Here is a 20201-nt window from a genome sequence, read left to right as displayed (position 1 = left end):
AAGAGGAAAAGCGTTCCAGAAAAAGGCAACTGCTTGTGGCTTTGGACTAGGGGCAAGACATGATGATATCAGTACTTTACAAATATTGAATTGGCAGCAGTGTTCATAGCAGAACTGAGTGGGGAAGGTCTGGAGGTAGGAGATGAGAAACCATTTCAGAAGCTGTTTGTTATTCACTGACTCATCCATCTACCCATTCACTTATCCTTCCTTCCAACCATTCATTTATTCCAACAAGCATGCAGGTATTTGATAAGCTTAGGTGTGAGATAATGAGAACTTAGTAGCAAGAAGAGGAAAGAAAGAATATGAGAAGCACTGCAAGTGAAGAATAAGAAGTGAATTTCAAATTTCAAACTTCAGAGGACAATAAGAAGGGTGGTACCACTAATGGAAACACAAGTTGGGATGAAGACCTATCCTAGCTGTATGGAAGAAGGTGAGTTATTAACATAGCACCTTCCCAATCTACAAGCAGGACTGGCACTCCTTACAAATCCCAAAATGCTGATAGAGAAAGAAGCTATACAAATGCGAGGTGGTTAAGGTATGAAATAAAGATTAGACTAGATACAAGTAGAGTCTCTTCTCAATCTGAGATTTCATGAATTAAGGAAAGGTTCTTCCTTGGTGATGATAGTACTATACAACTTAAGAGGACACCTATCCAGTCTCCCACTCAATACTTCAATGATACTTGTAGCAAATGGCCATCCAGCATCTGCTTGAAATTTTCCAGGGATTATGAGCTCACAACTTCCCAAGGCAACTCCGTTACATTTTCAGATTGCTCTGTTAGGAAGTTTTGTTTTTTGTTTTTTTTTACTAAGTAGAACTAAAATCTAGATTGCTCTGTGTAAGTGTACCACAATTATGTACAATTATGATCCTTTTTCTGCATGAAAACCCTTAAAAATGGCAAGGAGTGATTATAACCAGCCAAGACTCTCCTTATGACACATTTCATGTACGTGGGTCATATCTACACTTTACAAAGGGTCAGTTTTTCAAGTCCAAGGCCATCTGATTCCATGACTCACCCGGAAGTCCAGGGAGGCCTTGCTTCCCGGGTAATCCATCTATTCCTTGATCTCCAGGAAGCCCACGAGGTCCAGGAGATCCTGGCAGTCCAATTCCTGGGGGACCAGTTGGACCACTGCGGCCCTTTTCACCAGGAAGTCCTGGTAACCCCTTCTCACCTGGGAAGCCCTGTCCACCATCACCCTAGAGAACACATAGGAAAGAATAAAATCCCAACTTAAAGATTTATCCAGAGAGTCTTCTGACCATAGGAAAGAGGTAGCCAGCATGGCTAATGTTTGTTTTGTTGTTGTTGTTGTTGTTGTTGTTGTTGTTAAGATTCTCTATCACTCTAGTTTATCAATCAATTCCTCTGATTTAGTTCAGGGAAATGAAGCTTGTGAACCCTTGATGATATGATAAAACAAAATATTCCAGATCAGTGGTGGGGACGGGGCAGGAAACTAGAGCAGGGTGACAGTCCTTGGCCGGGTGTGGGTCACAGAAAGCAGCTGGATTACTTGCAAGGGAAAGCTACTGAGAAGCTAAAGCATTTTCAGTGATATGGTCAATGGGTACTAGCATTTCTCAAATGAGGCAACGACCTATTTTGAGGAAAAGATTCCTATTTTACAGAAAGGAAAAGCACAGAGCAAAGAGTGTCAGTGGCAAAGGCTAAAGGAGATGTTCTACCCTGTCTCGTGGTCTAGTGGCCATCAGGACCCCCACTAAGTCAGAGGTGAGGATTTATAGAGCTAATCACCCAGGAACCATCAACTTACCGGGAGGCCTGGAAGACCTGGTAAACCTGGTACTCCATCCTTGCCTGGGATTCCTGTCTCACCAGGGAGCCCCTGGGGGCCAGGATCACCCTGCTCCCCTGACATTCCTGATCTCGAACTTAGAGTTGGCTCCCCTTTCTCTCCTTTGGGGCCTGTAGGGCCCCGAGGTCCAAACAAACCCTGCAAAAGAGACAAAAAGGAACAATCAGGAGATGTAGACATCACCTAGCATAGGTCGGACCTAAAGCAGAACCTTGGTAACATTTTGGCACTGTTCAGGGCACTGTTCAGTGTCCTCATCTGGGATTATGACTGCCCATTTATGTTCTTATCCTTTCTAAATCTTTGAAATCTTTGAGGATGGTAACCCTGTCTTAATTCAATTTCATCTTCAAGGCCCAGCACAAGGTTAGACAAATACAAATAATTTTGTGGACTGAAGAGAGGGATTAAAGAAAGGGGGAAGGGAGAGAACATAGGTAGGTCAAAGCAGAAAGGGACTACAGAGATCAGCTAGTCTGGCTTTTTTATATTACAGATCAAATACCTGAAGCTTTGTCTTATTTCCATCTGTCTTTCCTATGTTTTAGGAACATGATTGGGGAGGAGTAATGGGCACTGGAAAGCTCCCATTGCTCCATGAGGGTCAAAGTTTGGTAAGACTTACTGGAGTCCCCGACGGGCCCTGTGATCCCCCAGAGCCTGGATCTCCTCTGGTTCCTTTAAGGCCTGGAAGGCCAATGAGACCTTGTGGCCCAGGAAGGCCTGGCTTCCCAGGTGGTCCAGTGTTAGGGACACCACCGTCACAAGCACAAAATCCTGAGTCCCCTGGAAGAGAAAAAGGCAACGTTAAACAAAGTGAACCATCTTTCTAAGAAAAAAGATGATACAACAGCGATAATCTTGATAATCTTGACTTGAACAACTCCATGGAGGGAATCAGAAGGTCCACTGAGAACAAACTCACACGAACGAGGTTTATGAACCAAGTCTACTCTCCATCAAAGTACATCTGTACCACTGATTTGAATTTCATTAGTCTGGGGAGAGACAACCCAGTGATCAGTGAGTCTAATTAATGTACAGCCAGAGTTAAGAAGCACTAACCTATGCTAGCCAGTTGGATCTAGAATCTAAGCCACTCAAAAGTTCTCTTCATCATAATGTCTTTTCTCTTGTCTTCTGTGCATACAGACAAGTGTCAAGTCAATGTATGACAGGGATTTCAGCAAGACACCTCTGAAGAGGTATCAAGGAGTCACTAACACTATAGCCCAGCCACCTATACCTTTCATACTTATGGTCTGGAAATTTATCCCAATGATTATGCCATGTCTAAGAATTTAGGCCAGTGTAGGTGACTCTAAGGCCCCCTAACATCCTGAAGGGCCTCTTTTTACTTTTAGAAAACTGATAATCCCTGAAACTCAGAAAGAACAGTCTGTAGTAGTTCTCAAGTGTGATCCATGGATCACAGTCAGGTATGTTGCCTGTTCATGAGGCAGCTTGCTGGGCCTTACCCCGGTTCTAATAAAGCAGACTCTCAGGAGGCCAGAACCAAGAATCTAATTTTTAGTAATCTCCCTTAGGTGATTCTCATATACAGTGAAGCTTGAGAATCACCATCACTATTCCAGACTTAGGGAACACCTTCTGGTCCCATGGGAATATGGAAGGGGGAACATTAGAGTTATCTCTTTTTTTAGGAGCAAGAGTGGTATCAGGAAGTACGTTAGCTCTGTAGTGAGTCACAGAAGGGCCAAGGTTAATATCCTAAGTCAAAACTTGCAGTTCAATCTCCTTTCCCTCCAAATAGGCCTCTTAACAGCTGAACAACAGAGATGGAACTTTTAAAAACTTCTCAACTCCTATACTTAAGTAGTGACATTTTATGATTCGGCAATGAGAAAGGGGAAGAGTAAGTTAAGAGCTGTTAATTCTGTGAGAGAAGGGGAAAGAGCTCAGATAACTTGAACCCTGTAGGCTATCCCCAAACCTCTCTGGAGCTTAGAGTTTCACCTTTTCTCCACCTTGGCCTGGGCTACAACTAAAATGAATTGATTTATTTGAGCTTTAAGCATCTGCTCCTCAAGAGTATGAAACAGAGGAATGACCCAAAGGCAGCAAGAAGATGGATAGAGTGGTGTGGCCAAAGGCTGAGGTAATCAGTTAGCCCTTCAACATTGGGGTGGAGGGGAGGGGATGTAGTTGTTTTTCTGGAGCCAGTTGGCTGTTTCAGAGTGTCAGGTCTTGACCTGTTCAGAGTCCTTTCCTTCAGGCTGAAGGTAATGATAAGTGGCGCCCAGCCTTGGCCTTGCAAACTAAAAAGTGTTGCCACATTTGTTGGTAAACAACCGGGGCTAACGGCAACAGGTTCTGGAGGTGGACAGATTAGGGGGAGCAGCCTGCAAGCCACTTTGTCCCATGTGACTTCAACTGCCAGCCTCAGTCTCAGAGCTCTAAACACAGCCCTTCTGACAGTTCTATAATCAAATCCCTGATCCAGATCCCAAATTGCTTTTGTTCATGTTCCCAAGGCTGTTGGTTTGCTCATTCCTCAGAAAGCCCTTCACAAGGAGTGTGGAGAACAAAGAAATACAAGGGGACAAAATTACCTTTTATTCCTTTGAGGCCTGGGTTTCCTTTTGGACCTCGTTCTCCTCGGAGACCAGGAAACCCTGGCTCTGTGTTCTGTAGTGTTCCAGTCTCAAATGCTCGACCTTCAGGACAAAGGAAGCATGAAATATCAGCGCCTGACACAAGTCTAGACTCATGACTCAGCAGAGCAGCTCAGCCACTAAGGACTAAGCATCCTTGGGGATAAACAACCAAAGCCTAAAGTCTGCAGCAAGTCTCATCCCTTATTGGCCCTATTCATTCTACTACTACCTACAGAAGGTCTACTATGTTCCAGGCACTGGACTAGACACCGAGGGTACAGGAATGACCCAGATAGCTTCCGGAAGCCAGCAGGCCCAATGTCTACCCCAGAAAGTTTGAGGGAATGGGTGCAAACTGCAAACATCATGGGGTTTAGATGACAAAGAAACAGGCTGGGCATATTTCTAAATTTCCCTTAAAATCTAGAATTCCATACTCAGGTAGAAGATTTAAAGAAAATAAGCCTTGTAGAGGCTTTTAGCAACCAACTTGAGGATCCAGGCTTGGTTTCCCATTTCTCAGGCTCTCAGCCCACCCCCCTGGAGCTTGAAAGAGCCAACGTAGCTTCATCATGAGCTGCAAGACCAGAGGCCGAAGGGCTGAGAACAGTGGAGGGTGGGATGAAATGAGTACAGAAATTGGAAGGAATTAGATAGTGTTTGGTCATCGAGGGGGCCGTAGCTTGCATTTCCTTGATGAGCACTCTCAGTGCTGTGGTCACTAAGCTGTAGATGTAGGGCTCTGACTCAGAGAGGACAAGGCCTTTATCACTGTCCCTCTGCCAGTCATCGTGTATCTTGGCTATGTCTCCTGTGAAATACTCTCTCCCTCAAAAATCATGAGTGTTCTGCCATCTGGGTCACACCTGAGTCTCAACACCAAAGAGAAAAATGAATGACTTACCGGGTGGGCCTGGAAGGCCTCGTAGGCCTGGCAAACCGTCTCTGCCAGGGGGGCCAGCTGCCCCAATTGTGGTGTGGCCTGGATTTCCTTTGTCCCCCTTGAGACCTGGAGCTCCTTGGCGCCCTAGGGCACCTGGGACACCTAGAAGAATAAGCCCACACAGTAAGGCTACTCATGTCACCCTACTCTTCAGGGACATTGCAATCAGTGGCATAAACTGGAAACTAACTCGAAGGGAAGAATTTGGAAAAGCATTTGTCCTTCTCTTGCATCAGAGTTAAAGGGGTCCTTAGGAATCATCTAGCCTAACCCCTTGGGAAGTTGAGTCCCAAAGACATGGGGAAACACGGTCAAGGGTGCAAAGGTTTTTGGTGGCAAACCTGAGAGGGGCATAGGTATCCTTACAGATACCCACCTCCAAGGAACTTAGAAACTGATGCCTTTCAAAGCAATGTCTTTGAAGCTTTATATTGGGTCACCATGGCCTCTCAGAATCTGGCATGTCCTTTCTCTATTTACTACTATAGAATGACATATGGGCATGCTCCTCCAATTGTTGTTTCAAGGGTGTCATCCATAGGATCCTGGGCCATTTAGTGCCCAGGAGTTAAGCACAGAGTGAGGGTCTGGGTACAAACTCTCCTCTGGGCTTTTGTTGGCTCCTTCTGGCAAGCATCAGCTAGGATGGTACATCCACAGAAGATCGACAGGGTTCTAGCAGGCCAACAATGGCCCCCTCTGGTTATCACAAACCTCAATAGGATTGCCTATCTAGAAATGCTACATTGTTCAGGCCAAAGGAAAGCTGCTCACCCAGGTCCTATCCTAATATACATTAGCCTTGGGCCAGTGGTGGGGAGCTTAGTGACTACCGTCTACCTTTCCTTTGACTTTGGCTAGGTACATATCCAGAGCAGAATGGATAGAGGGCAGATCTGTGCAGGGGGTGGATTAGTTTGCTTCACCTGGTAAAGATGGCAAGCCAGGGATGCCGGAAGGGCCAGGTGGACCCTGGATGCCTTCATCTCCTTTAAGTCCTGGGAGGCCTGGCAAACCGGGGTCTCCAGGGTAACCTGGTATTGCAATGAAAGAAAAAAACAATAAGCAAACCCAGGGAAGGCCCACAGATGCCACAAAATGCCCAAGAGGAGTTGCAAGGAGACGTCCCCATGGTGGACATGCCTTTCTTGCACTTCACAGGTCTCTCAAATGTTAATGGCCTCACATGATAATGGGCCCACTTGAGCTAAGGCTCCACTAATGTTCAGAACCAGTATGGCCAAGGCTTACCTTCCATGGTAAGATCTGGTAAGTACTAGGAACATTTTTCTACTACTACTAACCTGCTGTCATTCCTCAAATGTCTACCACTTGCGTTAAGGTGTTGAAGTCCACTATTCATATTATGCGCATAGGTTCACTGGAAGTGGGACGTAGAAAGCCACTGTTGATCATTAACAACTTGGCTTCAATGAATTTACCAGACAGGGCATGAGCCAGAGAAGATGAGAGAGAAGAAATAATTTAGGAGACCCAGCTAGAAGAGGTATAATAGTAGAAACCTTTGCTCAAGCAAGGAGTAGCTGGAGACACTGGGCATATGGATGTTTGGAGAAGACAGTGGAAAGAGTTGGATACTTCCCACCTCCTATGAAATCATCAAACCCCAACATGAATGGGATCATGTAGATGAGACTCCAGGTGTCTCATGGTATCAGGCTGCAGTCAACCTGGCTGGGGAGGGTATCAGTCCTTCCCTAAGCATCTTTAGAACAATTTTCAGCAAGTTCAGGCCCAGTCTGACCCAATGGCTTCTTTGTCCAGAGACACTGGAGTTTGATTTTCTAAGTACAGGACTCATAAGGGGTCCTTGAGGGTGTGGGGTTTAGCAGCAATCCAGTGGCTGACGAAACATCCTTTTAACAATCACAGGGAATATAGAATTTAACTCCTGGTCCTTTCTTTTTCACTCAAATCAATGAAAAGTTGCACCTGAGATCACAGCACCATCTGTATCGATGAAAACATCTGGGCCTGGCAGGCCAATGCCACCCTTTTCACCCTGTAAAGATTCAATATGTTAAACGCAAATATTTCTGTGACCTCATCACTCAAGATCTATGCACCATCAAAGTCACTCTTCAGGAAAATGGAAGGTTTCTCCTCTTGCAACCCCTGATATCCAGGGCCAACTAGTCCATAGGTTAATTCCAGAGCCTATAAATTTCAGATGAAGGCAACATAAGGCAGGCCAGAGGCCCAACACTCAATTGCAAACCTGTCAAAAACAAGGGATCTCAATTTTATTTTGCAACCTGACTCCAGGATAATCTGCTTCTGGGCCTGGGAAACATATCACAAGAATAGAAAACATTGCTGCACCAAAGAGGTGCAAAGGAAGGAGCACTTTCAAAAATTTCCCCGCTCTTAGCAGGCCTACGACTCTGCTACCATCACTGGCCTTGTTAGTCAATGATGTCAGGCAGAGGAAGTCAAAGGACTTGCCAAAAGGGGGACTTAGTCCCCAAAAGGGAGACTCGGGTATCAGAATCAGATACAGTGGCATATCCAGGTGGGGTGGTGGGAGCGGCCTGTCTTAGGTACAGACAAGAAGGGGATGCATTGTCTGTAGAGAGTTTAAAAACAATAATAAAACCCCAAAATCTGGCAGTTCTAAACAATGTCAGTAGTAGAATATTCTTCCTTGTAGAGACGGATTTGCTTTTACAGCCTCCCCCTCCTTCTGTCACTCATCAAGTTGTATCTAAGGAATGCTCAATGAGTGTGCTCAAAGTAGTTCATGCACTTCATATGAAAAGAGTAACATTTAAAATGTTAAAAAAAAATACTTCATCTCATATGCAGGCATTTGTTATAGTCCAAGTGTTTGTGTCCCCCTGCCCTGCCCCCGTCCTTAATTCATTTTGAAAACCTAAACCCAAGGTGATGGTATTAGGAGGTAGGGCTTTTGGGAGGTGATCAGGTCATGAGCCCTCATGATTGGGACTAATGCCCTTATAAGAGAAGGCCAAGAGAGCCAGCTTGCCCCTTCCACCATGTGAAGACACAGTGAGAAGTCAGTGACCTGGAAGAGGACCTTCACTCAACCATTCTGGCACCCTGATCTCGGGCTTCAAGCCTCAAAACTGTGAGAAATAATTTTCTGTTGTTTATAAGCCATCCAGTCTGTGATATTTTCTTATAGCAACCAAATAGACTAAACAGCATTTATAGTAATTCTTCACCCATCTACCTCCCCAATCCCAGATTTCCACTTCCCAACATTACCTTAATTCCTGGGAATCCATTAAACCCAGAGAAACCTGAGGACCCTTTCTTGCCCTGCGACAGAAACACAGTTACAACTAAGTCAAATGTCTAAGAGCATTAGAGGGACTGGTCTTTGGACAAAGCCGGGGCAAATGGCACAGGAACCTTGGCTGGCATGCCAGAGTATGCATGGATTCTACCTGAGTCCGGAGGGTGTAAAAGGTTCCAAAAGGCAATATGGACAAGGTAGCCACCTTGCATCTTAGGAGGTATAAGGGCCACAGTTATAAGCAGGCTGGCCTTGCTGATAACATAATAAAGAAGTATGACCATGGCACAACACTGGATTGGTAACACTGGATACTCAGATTCTTGGGTTAAGACAAAAGAAGAGAGTGGCTGAGATTATACCAATCAAAGAGAGGTAGACATTTTGTATTATAAGCAGTGGCTCCTTTTGGACTGATGGTTGCGTTAAGTAAAACAAGCGGGCCTTTTAATTAAGACTTTACACGTGAGCTTTTAATGATATTAACCAAAATACCTGACTCCCTGGAGGGCCTTGGAGTCCTTCTAAACCCATGGGACCCTGTAAAGAGAATGGAGGCACCTTAGAAAGATTAATAGCTCACACTACAAAAAGCCAATAGACTTACATAACAAAGCTACCCAACTGAGTTCAGGATTTAGCCTATCCTAAAATCAGGTAAGAGAACATTCCTAGACCTGGCTTAATGACTTTTTTCCTAAGCACTAATCCATCAGGGTGAATAGCCACAGAGAGCATTTTTAAAGAGCTAAACAAATGGCAACATTTTAAGTACTAGGTGGAATTTGGTAGAAAGGATGGGTGGTATTATACTTAGTGTGCATTAGTTGCAAGTCATGAGATTTTTAAATAGATTGTGGGAGGACCTCTTGTCTCTCACCCCAAATGCATTCTTTGTTGGTGATTATGTCTTTTCAAGACAAGACAGTAGAGAAAGAAATGGCAGGGTAATGGGTGAACATTGCTGAATACTCAAAAGACTCTTAACAAGTTTTATGATCAAGCTAAAATCATAATTTTCCAAAATGTTACTTCTTTAAGGCTAAAGGTTGGCTAATGGCTTACAGTCCAACACCTAAGTGCCTGAAGCACTTAAAATCACCGAGACTAACAATTGTTTCTCCACTTGAAGTGAGGTTATTCATGGAAATTGTTGACTGCGAACATCACTCACTATGTTCTAGAACATCCCAGGCTTGTTTCTGTCCTATAAAGTTTGTACTTGGCCCTCTTTCTTCCATTCTTGCAACACCCACACTCTTGCTCACATTCCCTCGAGATAAAATTTAATGAAAGAAGACAACACTCACACCACTTTTAGTCCAGAAGATAATTATGTATGAAGACAAGGAGAATAAGTAGGCTGAGGAGCCATTCCTTATTCAAAGGAGCCACTAGGTCAAGGAAATTGGGCAAAGTGAAAAGGAGGAGGTCATAGGGACCTGCCAGAGGGCTGAGGAAGAGAAATAAGAGAAGCTTTGGTGACAATCAAGTTACATAACGATGCAAACAGGACAAAAAAAATATGGACTGGGTGACTCGACAGACTCAGGCAAGCAACATTCCAGAATCATACCCTAGGTCCTGGCAAACCAGGGATTCCCTTTTCTCCCTTTTCTCCAGCTGTTCCAAATCCCTAAAGGAAAAAAGAAACCACAAGTTATAACATCCATTTCCTCATAGGTCTCCTGGCTCCATCCAAAGCAGGGAAGTAACTTCAAATCACTGCCATTGACCCATTGGGTCACCATGATGAATCTCTTGAGAAGCACATGGGTCCTGAATATAATTTGGACCATCCATTCAAAGTTCCCTTTTAGTTTTAGAAGTAATGTCATGTTCCCCTAAACACTAGTATATGTATTCATAACAACATGGAGTAACAGCATAGAAATGACTAAATATCTAACCTCATTGGTTTTACGGATGGAGAGACTAACATTCATAAGGATTAAGCATGTTGTATGGGTTACAGAATCAATGAGATGGCCAGGTCTTCAAACGTCCATTCCAGGGCCCTTTACATGAAAATAGGCTGTCTTCCACCACCTGGGAGCTCATTTATTTGACCCACAAATGGAGAATTGTGCTAATCCTTGAGGGTCAATACTAGAGGGAAGAGCTTTTGCCCTCTGAAGACATGATGACTGTGTCATTCTCTTCAGTGGGAAAGACGATTTCTATCTAGGTGTGATCTAGCACCCTGCAGACCCTAGCAGCACTCTGAAGGGCACTATGAGATGGTCTTCAACCCCTCTTGCTCTGTTCACAGAAGGTGAAGGCTTTCAGCCATAGACCTGACTTGGGGACTCTCTAGGGGACAAGCAGAAATCTGAAGAGCAGAGTGAGTGAGAAAAGCCTCCTTCCCTCTGGGTCCAAGGAAAGCATATTTTGGGCCCTTGAGATACAGAACAATTCATTACCAAAGTGGATAGAAGTATTTCATGGCAAACTTCATCAAGGCCGTTTTGTAGTTGTTGTTTAAAATTGGACTTTCTGGAGCACAGATTTTGGCAAACAACATTCACCCTATTGTAAGAGTAAAGGAGGCAATGACGCTTTCTCAAATGTAAGCTTGTAAAAGATGGTAAATGTTGTGGCATGTCTCTTGTCCTCTTAATGTGACCTGGCTCAGCTGGTTATACAGGCCCTGCTCTAATCCCACTTACAGTTTTTCCTTCCTCTTACATACTCAGAGCATTCCCATGGGTACTGAAAGCTGGCTGAATAACCCTTAGCTTTTCTAAGACCAAGCTGTGTGGGGTTTTTTGTTTTGTTTTGTTTTTAAAGTGTGAGGGGTTTTTTGGTGGTCTTTTTTATTGCAGGGTAGAAAGCACATCTGTGAAGGGTCTAGTTCAAAGCAGACTTTGGTTCCTGCTCGCCTTTCTTTTCTCTTTATCAGTAGTTGTGTGTCAAATGGCTCAGGCCTCATGATGAATAGGATTTCTATTCCTATGGCCTGTGGGTCAAATGAACGCAAACTTAACCTGAAATCTGTTCTGCCTCTCAAATGGGAAACCAAGGCATGCTGCCACCTGGTGAAATGTGTCTATGGGCCTCTGAAGCCAAACATCCTGCAGCTTTCCCAGGCCTGCCCATGGAAGCTATAGCAGCCTGCACTTGCCCCAGACTCTTACAGCGCTGAGATGACTTAAATGTATGATAGTTTGTAAGCAGGAGGTCTATATCACATTCACTTCCATCTCGTCCAAGACACATTACTCTCTGCAGGCTGAACACATACAAGGTAGTTCCATACATACTTGTTGAATTAAATAGAATGACCTGGAGACCAAAACTGTTGCAGAAAGCAAAGCATGTCCTGGAGCTGTCCAGGAACTGTCTCACTTTCTACATCTATCTTGCCCGCAGTTGGAAAGACAACGGGACTTTGTCCTCCTTCTTCAGAAAGCAGAAAGGTTCTCTGGACTCTTGCTTTCTCAGAGAGCTTGTGCTACTATGTGAACAAAAATTAATACCTAAAAAGTTTAAAAAGGACAAAATCAAAGAAACTTACCTGTGTGTATGTGTGTGGGGTGGTGGTGGTTAAAGCCAATAAAACATATGTGACTTGGCAAGATATTGGGATGTAGGCTCAGCTTGTCACCCAGTGCAGGGAGGCACCATAGAGGGCCCTGCTGAACAAGCTGTTCTTTTTTTCTTTTTTTAATTTTTTAACATTTATTTATTTTTGAGAGACAGGGCATTTGCAGAGGAGGGGCAGAGAGAGAGGGGGAGATAGGGAATTTGAAGCAGTCTCCAGGCTCTGAGCTTGAACAAGCTGTTCTAGCAAGATGTCCTGGGCTTCAGGACATCCTCATCATGAGCTGTCTTGCATCCACTGCTCCCATACCCCTTCTTACCCATGTCCAGGAAAACCTCATTAGAGCACTGGCTTAGCTGTTCATTTTTGGTTAAAAGTTGTTAGTGGCTCTGCAAAAACTCAACATCAGTCACATGGCCAGGAGTAAGGGATGTGTGTGTGACGTAGTCGCTGAGGCAGGGGTGAGGAGGGCAGTGCAAGAAAAAGGCAAGCTTCAAACACTAGGCCAGATGCAGGGGGTGTCAGCCCCGAGGCCCAGTGAAGGCCACTTTGGCCACGGGGCCCTCAGAGGCAGGCTCGCCTGAGCGGCAGGCCACCGTGCAGTCACCCCCTCTCAAGCTTTTCCCCCGAAGCCCAAGCAGGCTCCCCACGGCCCCAGACAAGATGGTGGACATGACTAGACCCACCTCCACAACCAAGGTGTCTTCCCTAACTGGGAAAGGTAAGAGGGAGGCTGAAGCACGTGGAGGGGGAGTGAGGCCATGGGGAAGGGGCGGGGAGTGATCTGTGGTAACATTTTGGAAGCCAAGCTGCAGAAATCTGTTCTGCTCGGCACTGCAAGGGTCACTTGAGATTGCCAATGTGAGAGGTTGGCAAAGTCAAAAGTCCTTCTAAACCCTGCCCCGGTCTCAGGGCTGCTATGGCCCTCAGGGCACCAGGGCCCAGGACCCAGCTTAAGTCTGTCAAGCTGGGGCTCCTCCTCTAAAAGACCTACCTGAAGGGCCTGGAAAGCCTGGTACTCAGTTGAAGGAGCACTCCACATGCCCAGTAGTTGCCTCAGATCTACTCAATGGGTTCCTCAGGATTTGCCAGTTTCTTCTTTTCTCTGCCCCCTGCCCCCCATCTCTTCCATTTTGCCTTACCCTGTGTTTGCTGGTCCCTTGGAATAGGGGTATAAGATTCTCTCTGATGCTCTCTATGAGAGTACCAGTATCAAGTGGGGGTGAACTGCTGGGGACAACATGGTAAAATGTGTGAACCTGGGCTGAGCCAATAATCAGGGATGTTTGATCACACCAGAGTGGGCAAGACAAAGAAGGTGACACATATATTCGTCAGGTTGGCCATTTGTCAGCAGCTTCTGCAAAGATTTGGGTTTGGATGGAAAGAAAACAAACGCTTAAAGAAAACATTTTTGGATTCCCTAGAGATTTGCATCCTCGGCACTGCCTTGTTTCTCAGTAAGTGTAAATAATTGAAAGCCTATGTGCAGGTTTTGGATTTGAGAAGTGTGTTTCTTCTGGAAAAGCCTAGAGCATCCCAAACACATTACCGTCTTTCTTCTTACAACCCTTCTGTCAGAAGGCACATAAGGTGCCCGCGAATGTTCCCATTAGGCAGATAGAGATATTAGGAGAAGAACAAATGATTTGCCCAGAGTCTTACATCAAATCGGTGCCAAAGTGGGCTGAGAACTCTGGGTTCTTGACTTCCACCCTCTGAAAATATTCTGTGCCAAAGGAAGGGAGGTATTCTTCCAGACTAGATGTCTTTACAGTCAACTGGGGTTTCTATTTTGCAGCCTACACAGTGAAACTCCAGAAACGCTGAGCTTGAAATGTTACTGCAGTTTATCATTGTGCATTCTTGTCAGTCAGTCTCCCTTTCTTTTACAGAACAAAAGGGAATGGGGCAAAACTGTAGTAAAGGAAGTCCTCTGAAGCACAACAGGAATGGAAGAGACTGGGAGGGAGGGAGCATGAGCCAGAGAAACCAAGAACAGCAGCACCACCATGAGAAGAATGAACTAGACTGTAGGGGGCAGTATGATAAAGGCAGTATGAATTGGCTAGCTTTTGAGAAACCTGGATTCCAGTCTCAGCTCTGCTAATAACTTTCTGTGTGACTCTGGACATGCCTCTTCATCCATTCAAGCTATGGCTTCCTTTTCAGTAGAGGAGATAAACACATACCATCTTGCTTACCTCTTGGGGATGATGTGAGGTGACTAGAGTCTATGTGCAATGCTTACAAAGGAAAGTACAAAACCTTATTTCCCAACCCACTGGCAAAGTATTTTGTATTTATGCTGTCCAATAGAAATATGTGAGTTTCTGGGGTGCCTGGGTAGCTCAGTCGGGTAAGTGTTCAACTTTGGCTCAGGTCATAGGATCTCATGGTTCGTGAGTATGAGCTCTACCTCAGGCTCTGTGCTGACAGCTCGGAGCCCGGAGCCTGCTTCAGATTCTGTGTCTCCCTTGCTCTCTGCCCCTCCCCCGCTCACAGTCTGTCTCTCTGTCTCTCAAAAATGAATAAACGTTAAAAAATTTAAAAAAATATGTGAGCTATTACATTATTCTAAATTTTCTAGTAGCTACATTATAAAAACAAAAGAAATTGGTGAGATTAATTTTAATAACATTTTATAACTAAATATATCATAAATATTGTCACGTTAACATTGAAATAAAAATTATTAATAAGACATTTTTATTATTGTTTTAAAGTGGGCTCCACGTCCAGTGTGGAGCCCAACATGGGGCTTGAACTTAAAACCCTGAGATCAAAACCTGGGCTGATATTGAGAGTCAGACACTTAAGTGACTGAGCCACCAGGCACCCCATTAATGAGATATTTTAGACCATTTTTATCATACCTAGTGTCTGAAATCCATGGTTTCTTTACAATTACAGTATACCTCATTTCAGACAAGCCACATTTCAGGTTCGGTGGCCACATCTGGTTAGTAGTTATCATATTGGACAATACAGCTTTATATTTTGTAAATAAATGTCACATATATTGTGAGTTGGGCCTCAAAACAGGAGATATGACCATTGCCATATTACAGATATACAGAGAGGCTCAGAGACTTGAAAAGCTTCCAGAGCTGGACCTGGATCTGAAGTCTAGGTGTACTGTCTCTAACTTCAGGGTTCTCTTCCTTTCTGATTCATTAAACATTGAACTGATTAAGATCAAGGACATGGGACAGACGATTTTCTGTGCCCCTGTGCTTCTACAGGCCAGTATGAAAGCATTTCAAAGAACTGTAGGGGAACTCTGGAGTTACCTATCCCCACTTTGCAAGCAGAGGCAGGCCTGGTCATCTTGAATTCATCCATTTCCCTCTTGACCCCTACACCCAATCCATAAACATCTAGTCAACTCCTTCTTCAAAGCACATCTTACAATTTAAGAGACATATCAACCAAATGTGATGTGTGGGCCTCGTTGGATTCTGATTCAAACAGGACAAGTATAAAAATATGTATTTATGAGATAACCATAAATCTGAATTCCGACTTAACTGATATAAACTAATTACTGATAATTGATTAGCAATGATGATATTGTAACTATGTTTTTAAAAAATTTCTCTCTCATAGAAATACTGAAGTATTTATTGAAATGATTTATTTCATTTATTGAAATGAATAAATATTATTTATTTATCATTTATTGAAATGATGTGTCTCTTACTTGCTTCAGATCAGCCAGGTCTCTCAATATCGAAGCTGGGTAACGAGTATAAGGGAGGATCATTATGCCATTCTCTCCACATGGTGTATGTTTAAAATGTCCCATAGTGACACATTTACACTTTTTACTTCTCTCCATTTCCACTGCTATCATACTAGTGTAAACCACCACTGTCTTTCCCCCGTACTGGTGTAGTAGCTTCTGTTTGCTGCTTCAGCCTCCCCTCATCTTCCATGTCCCTGCCCCCACCCATGCCAGACTGATCTTCTTTAACATGTAAGTCATTAGGGCACCTGGGTGGCTCAGTCTGTTGAGCGTCCAGCTTCGGCTCAGGTCATGATCTCACGGTTCGTGGGTTTGAGCCCCGCGTTGGGCTCTGTGCTGACTGCCAGCTCAGAGCCTGGAGCCTGTTTCAGATTCTGTGTCTCCCTCTTTCTGTGACCCTCCCCTGCTCTCTCTCTCTCTGTCTCTCTCTTTCTCTCTCAGAAATAAATAAAACATTAAAAAATTTTGAAATGTAAGTCAGAACCTTCTGACGGCTTCCTATTACATTTAACATAAAAGCCACATTCAACCTACAAAGGGCTTGATCTGGCTCTTGCCCATCTCCGTGGTTCTTGCCTTTGCTCTCTCTGTTCCACCCACTCACTTTCTTCGTGTTGTTCCTCACAAGCAGTAAGCTTTTGCCAACCTCAGGGTCTTGGCACTTGCCAAAAACACTCTTGCTTATCTTCCTCTGACTTGCTTCTTCATAATGAACACTTCCTGAGAGAGGCCCTTCGTGACCACTCTGCCCAAAGTAGCCCACCCCTTTCTCAATCCATGTTCCATCACTTTACCCTTTTTTATTATCTTCTTCTATTTATCACTTGCTACTATAAGAACTTGTTCTTGGGGTGCCCGGGTGGCTTAGTCGGTTAAGCGTCCGACTTTCGCTCAGGTCATGATCTCGCGGTTTGCGGGTTCGAGCCCCGCGTCGGGCTCTGTGCTGACTGCCAACTCAGAGCCTGGAGCCTGTTTCGGAGTCTGTGACTCTCTCTCTCTGACCCTCCCCTACTCACGCTGTCTCTCTCTCTCTCCTAGAAATAAACAAACAAACAAACAAAAAAAGAACTTGTTCTTGATGAATTTGTTTCCTTATTTAGTGTCTGTATCTTCCCTCACTCCCGCATTAGAATGTACTCTCCTCAAGGACAAGGACTTTTACTTATTTGCTGTTATTTACTGTTGTCTAGCAGAATGCCTGGCACATATGGCCCCTCACAAAGTATAAGTTGAGTGAAAGACTCTAAGGTACAAGAGCAGATAGTGGAGTGAAGAAGTGGAGTGAAGTACTAAGATTAACCACCATTTACTGAACAGTTGATNAGTAAAGAAAGCTAGAAACTGGTGAAATCAAAAGTCAAGCCTAGGTCTGTTTTAATTCTAGAGTTTGAGCTAATAACTGTTAAGATATATGGCTTCATGAAGAACCATGCTAATGTCTCCTTGGATTTGAGAAACAAGAACATTTCCTTAAATGCCTTCTAATAATGAAGATGATAGAATTGTCTACAGTAACCATAGGAAGAAGTCTTCCTGTTAGCCTTCTATTGCTATAGTTCTTGTCCAATCAGGTCCTTGAATACATGTTGACCAAACGGGGAGACTTACCGGGAGACCTGGAGGGCCACTTATTCCTGGTAAACCTGGAAGCCCTGGCTCACCCTGGGAAAACAACCAGAGATTAGCGAGTAGCAGCAGGAAACAGTGAACACAAAGGACATGGCTTCCTTGAGCTACTCTGGCTGGGCAGTGGGGAACCAATGGGGTATCAAGTGGTGTAAATTCCCCAGGATCTCCAACTAATAACTGCAGCAGGATATCAGCTTAGGGATAGACTGGTGTGCAAAGGACCAAGGTCCAAGGCAGGGAATGGAAACTGTCTAAAACAGAATCTCAAATGTTGAGGCTAATTGGAAGACAGAAAAGACGATCATCTGTTATTTTCCTAGTGGAAGAAGCTGTTCAGTGTAACTTCCTGTTGCAAATTATAGGTTGCAAAGAAATCAATGGTTTGGGGAAAACAGTAACAATTAACAGTTTGGATGGGGACCCATAACACTCTAATTTGTCTTTCCCTTATATGCTAATTTACCTATTTGTGCCATGGAAGGGCTCCCTAAGGTTTGTGAACGATCAGGGAGGCAGGCAATCTTTCATATGTTCCCAAACTGTTCCCAAATTAATGATACCTTTCTGTAAACCTGAAAAGGGCTTGGAGCTGTTGCTTTCTCAAAGGCAAAATTAAGGAAATGGGAGTAACCACCTTCCCCTGCCTGGGTCCCTTGACCACAGAACAGAGTTACAAAACTTAAGGAAACCCCAAGAAGGAAGGAAATGCAGGTTACTGGAAGATATGTGCATACCTTAACAGCATACAGGCATTCAAATATTACACATTCACTCACATCAAAATAGAGATTATAATATATCTCAATTAAACAGATCTAACAGCTTCAGCCTTGGTAGTTCATATAAGGTGAATTAGGGCATCTACTACCACTTGTTTTGAGGAAAAATAACTTCTTTAAAAAGATAACTTCAAAGCAACCATTTATACCCTATGTGTTCAGTCACAGTGCTATGGGGACAACATAAGTAATGAGAGGGTTGGGAGTTAGGAGGGAAAAAAACCCAATTATTTAATGTTTGTTTTAAGTTATTCAGCATCTTGATCATTGAATTTGAAAAAGCAAAACACAGAAAATAGGACTTAAATAAATACTCAGAAGCCCAGTTCCACTCATATCTACACAACAACACACAGACATTTTAGAGGCCTTTTCATGAGGAGCAAAAAAACAAACAACGCATTACCCTCACTTCCAAACAAAAAAGCATTACCCAGAACCCTCTATCCTTCCAATACAGTCTGGTTATTAGAGTTGAACTTTGGTATTAATAGGAAAAGGGTTATTAGCATTTCCTGGGCTTAAATATTCACTACCTTGGATCCTTTCTTCCCTTTGGGAAAGCCCATAAATTCCAATTCTCCAGTAGATGGTGGGGGTCCTGCAGGGCCTGGGAGGCCAACATCCCCCTGCGAGATCAAAGGGAATGTTAAGCAAAGCAGAAACCACACAGACCACTTCAGAGGCTAGGTTTGTCCTCTGGATATAATTCACAAATAAACTGTCCATGACTTTGGCCTCTTTACCCTCACCCTTGCATCAGTGAGGCAACAAAACTATCAGTGCCAAAGGGTGGGACGAATTATAAGGCTGACCAAAGGCATTTTGTACCAGCTCTGCAGAGGGAAGAAGCAAGATGGATGAAAGGAAACCCCAAGTTCATGGTTGCATGGTCATGCATTAGAAGAGAGCAAAAAAGGGTTTTGAGCAAGGTGAATGGCCACCTCTCGGCAATGATGGTCGGACTATAACTGGCCCAGTCCTTGCCAAGAGCACAAACAGAGGCACTGAAGTCTGTGTTGGAACGCGGGAGGCCGGTTTTGCTCTTTGAAGGCAGTGAGATCTATAAGAGGCAGCCATGAACGGTGGAGAGGACAAACTCCCAGTCTCCTTCAAGGCTCCCAAATCACTGTCCAGTTTGTGCAGGAGGAAACAGGTGAATGAGGGAAGGAGAATAGAAGAGAATGGTGAAAGAAAGGTTAAGGAGGAGAGGCAGAGGGGGTAGAAAGAGAGACAGGAGGAGAGAAAGGAGAAGCAAGAGGAAGGACGGCAGGAAGGGGGAAAGCAAAGCAAAGAAAAGAGAAGGTGACACGATATACAAATTACTAGGGAAATACCCAGGTGGAAGGAAGATGGAATCTATTTCAAGAGAGTATGTTTGTAAGATATACACACTTCACAGGTAGGAAGCAGGAAGACTACAATATTTTGAAGGAAAAAGACCACAGGAACCTACGTGTGGCCTGTGCACATGCAGCCCCTGACGGATCCCACCAGAGGATCCGTGGGAAATCCCCATGGAGTGGGAAATGCTCATTTCCCAAGGCAGAGGTCCAAATCCCCTTAAAACACAAGCAGGCACATGTGTGCAGCCAGAGATGTTTCTTGGAGCATATGGAATGCACATTGTATTTTCCAAAATCTATTTACCTTGACTCCTTTCTCTCCTTGGAAACCTAACCCCATATTCCCCTGGGGCACAGGGTTGCAGGGAGGAAAAACAAAATCAATTACTAAACAAGCTCTACGAACTTAAATTGGAATGCAGTTTTTTTTTTTTTTTTTAACCAGAAAGTGTTTTTAACCATTAGAAAAT

The 20201-nt window shown here is 44.1% G+C and overlaps 1 protein-coding gene across 1 annotated transcript in view; it reads right to left on the bottom strand.

Moving 5' to 3' along the window:
* The window catches only part of COL4A6 (collagen type IV alpha 6 chain), an 81105-nt gene that overhangs the window by 27162 nt on the left and 33742 nt on the right, over positions 1-20201 (bottom strand). The window contains exons 12-24 of the mRNA XM_077773621.1: positions 20036-20077; positions 18922-19014; positions 17586-17639; positions 10262-10321; positions 9181-9225; positions 8655-8708; positions 7359-7428; positions 6332-6439; positions 5367-5507; positions 4418-4522; positions 2470-2630; positions 1803-1982; positions 1041-1224 (exon numbers count right to left, since the gene is read on the bottom strand). Of these exons, the coding sequence (XP_077629747.1) occupies positions 1041-1224; positions 1803-1982; positions 2470-2630; positions 4418-4522; positions 5367-5507; positions 6332-6439; positions 7359-7428; positions 8655-8708; positions 9181-9225; positions 10262-10321; positions 17586-17639; positions 18922-19014; positions 20036-20077 (1297 nt within the window). The remainder of the gene's footprint in view (positions 1-1040; positions 1225-1802; positions 1983-2469; positions 2631-4417; positions 4523-5366; positions 5508-6331; positions 6440-7358; positions 7429-8654; positions 8709-9180; positions 9226-10261; positions 10322-17585; positions 17640-18921; positions 19015-20035; positions 20078-20201) is intronic.

The sequence above is a fragment of the Crocuta crocuta genome, unplaced genomic scaffold (assembly GCF_008692635.1).
Source record: "Crocuta crocuta isolate KB4526 unplaced genomic scaffold, BGI_CrCroc_1.0 scaffold737, whole genome shotgun sequence".
In the NCBI taxonomy this organism is placed as follows: domain Eukaryota; kingdom Metazoa; phylum Chordata; class Mammalia; order Carnivora; family Hyaenidae; genus Crocuta; species Crocuta crocuta.
The sequence above is the reverse complement of the archived record's forward strand: the minus strand, read 5'-3'. Positions and strand labels throughout refer to the sequence as shown.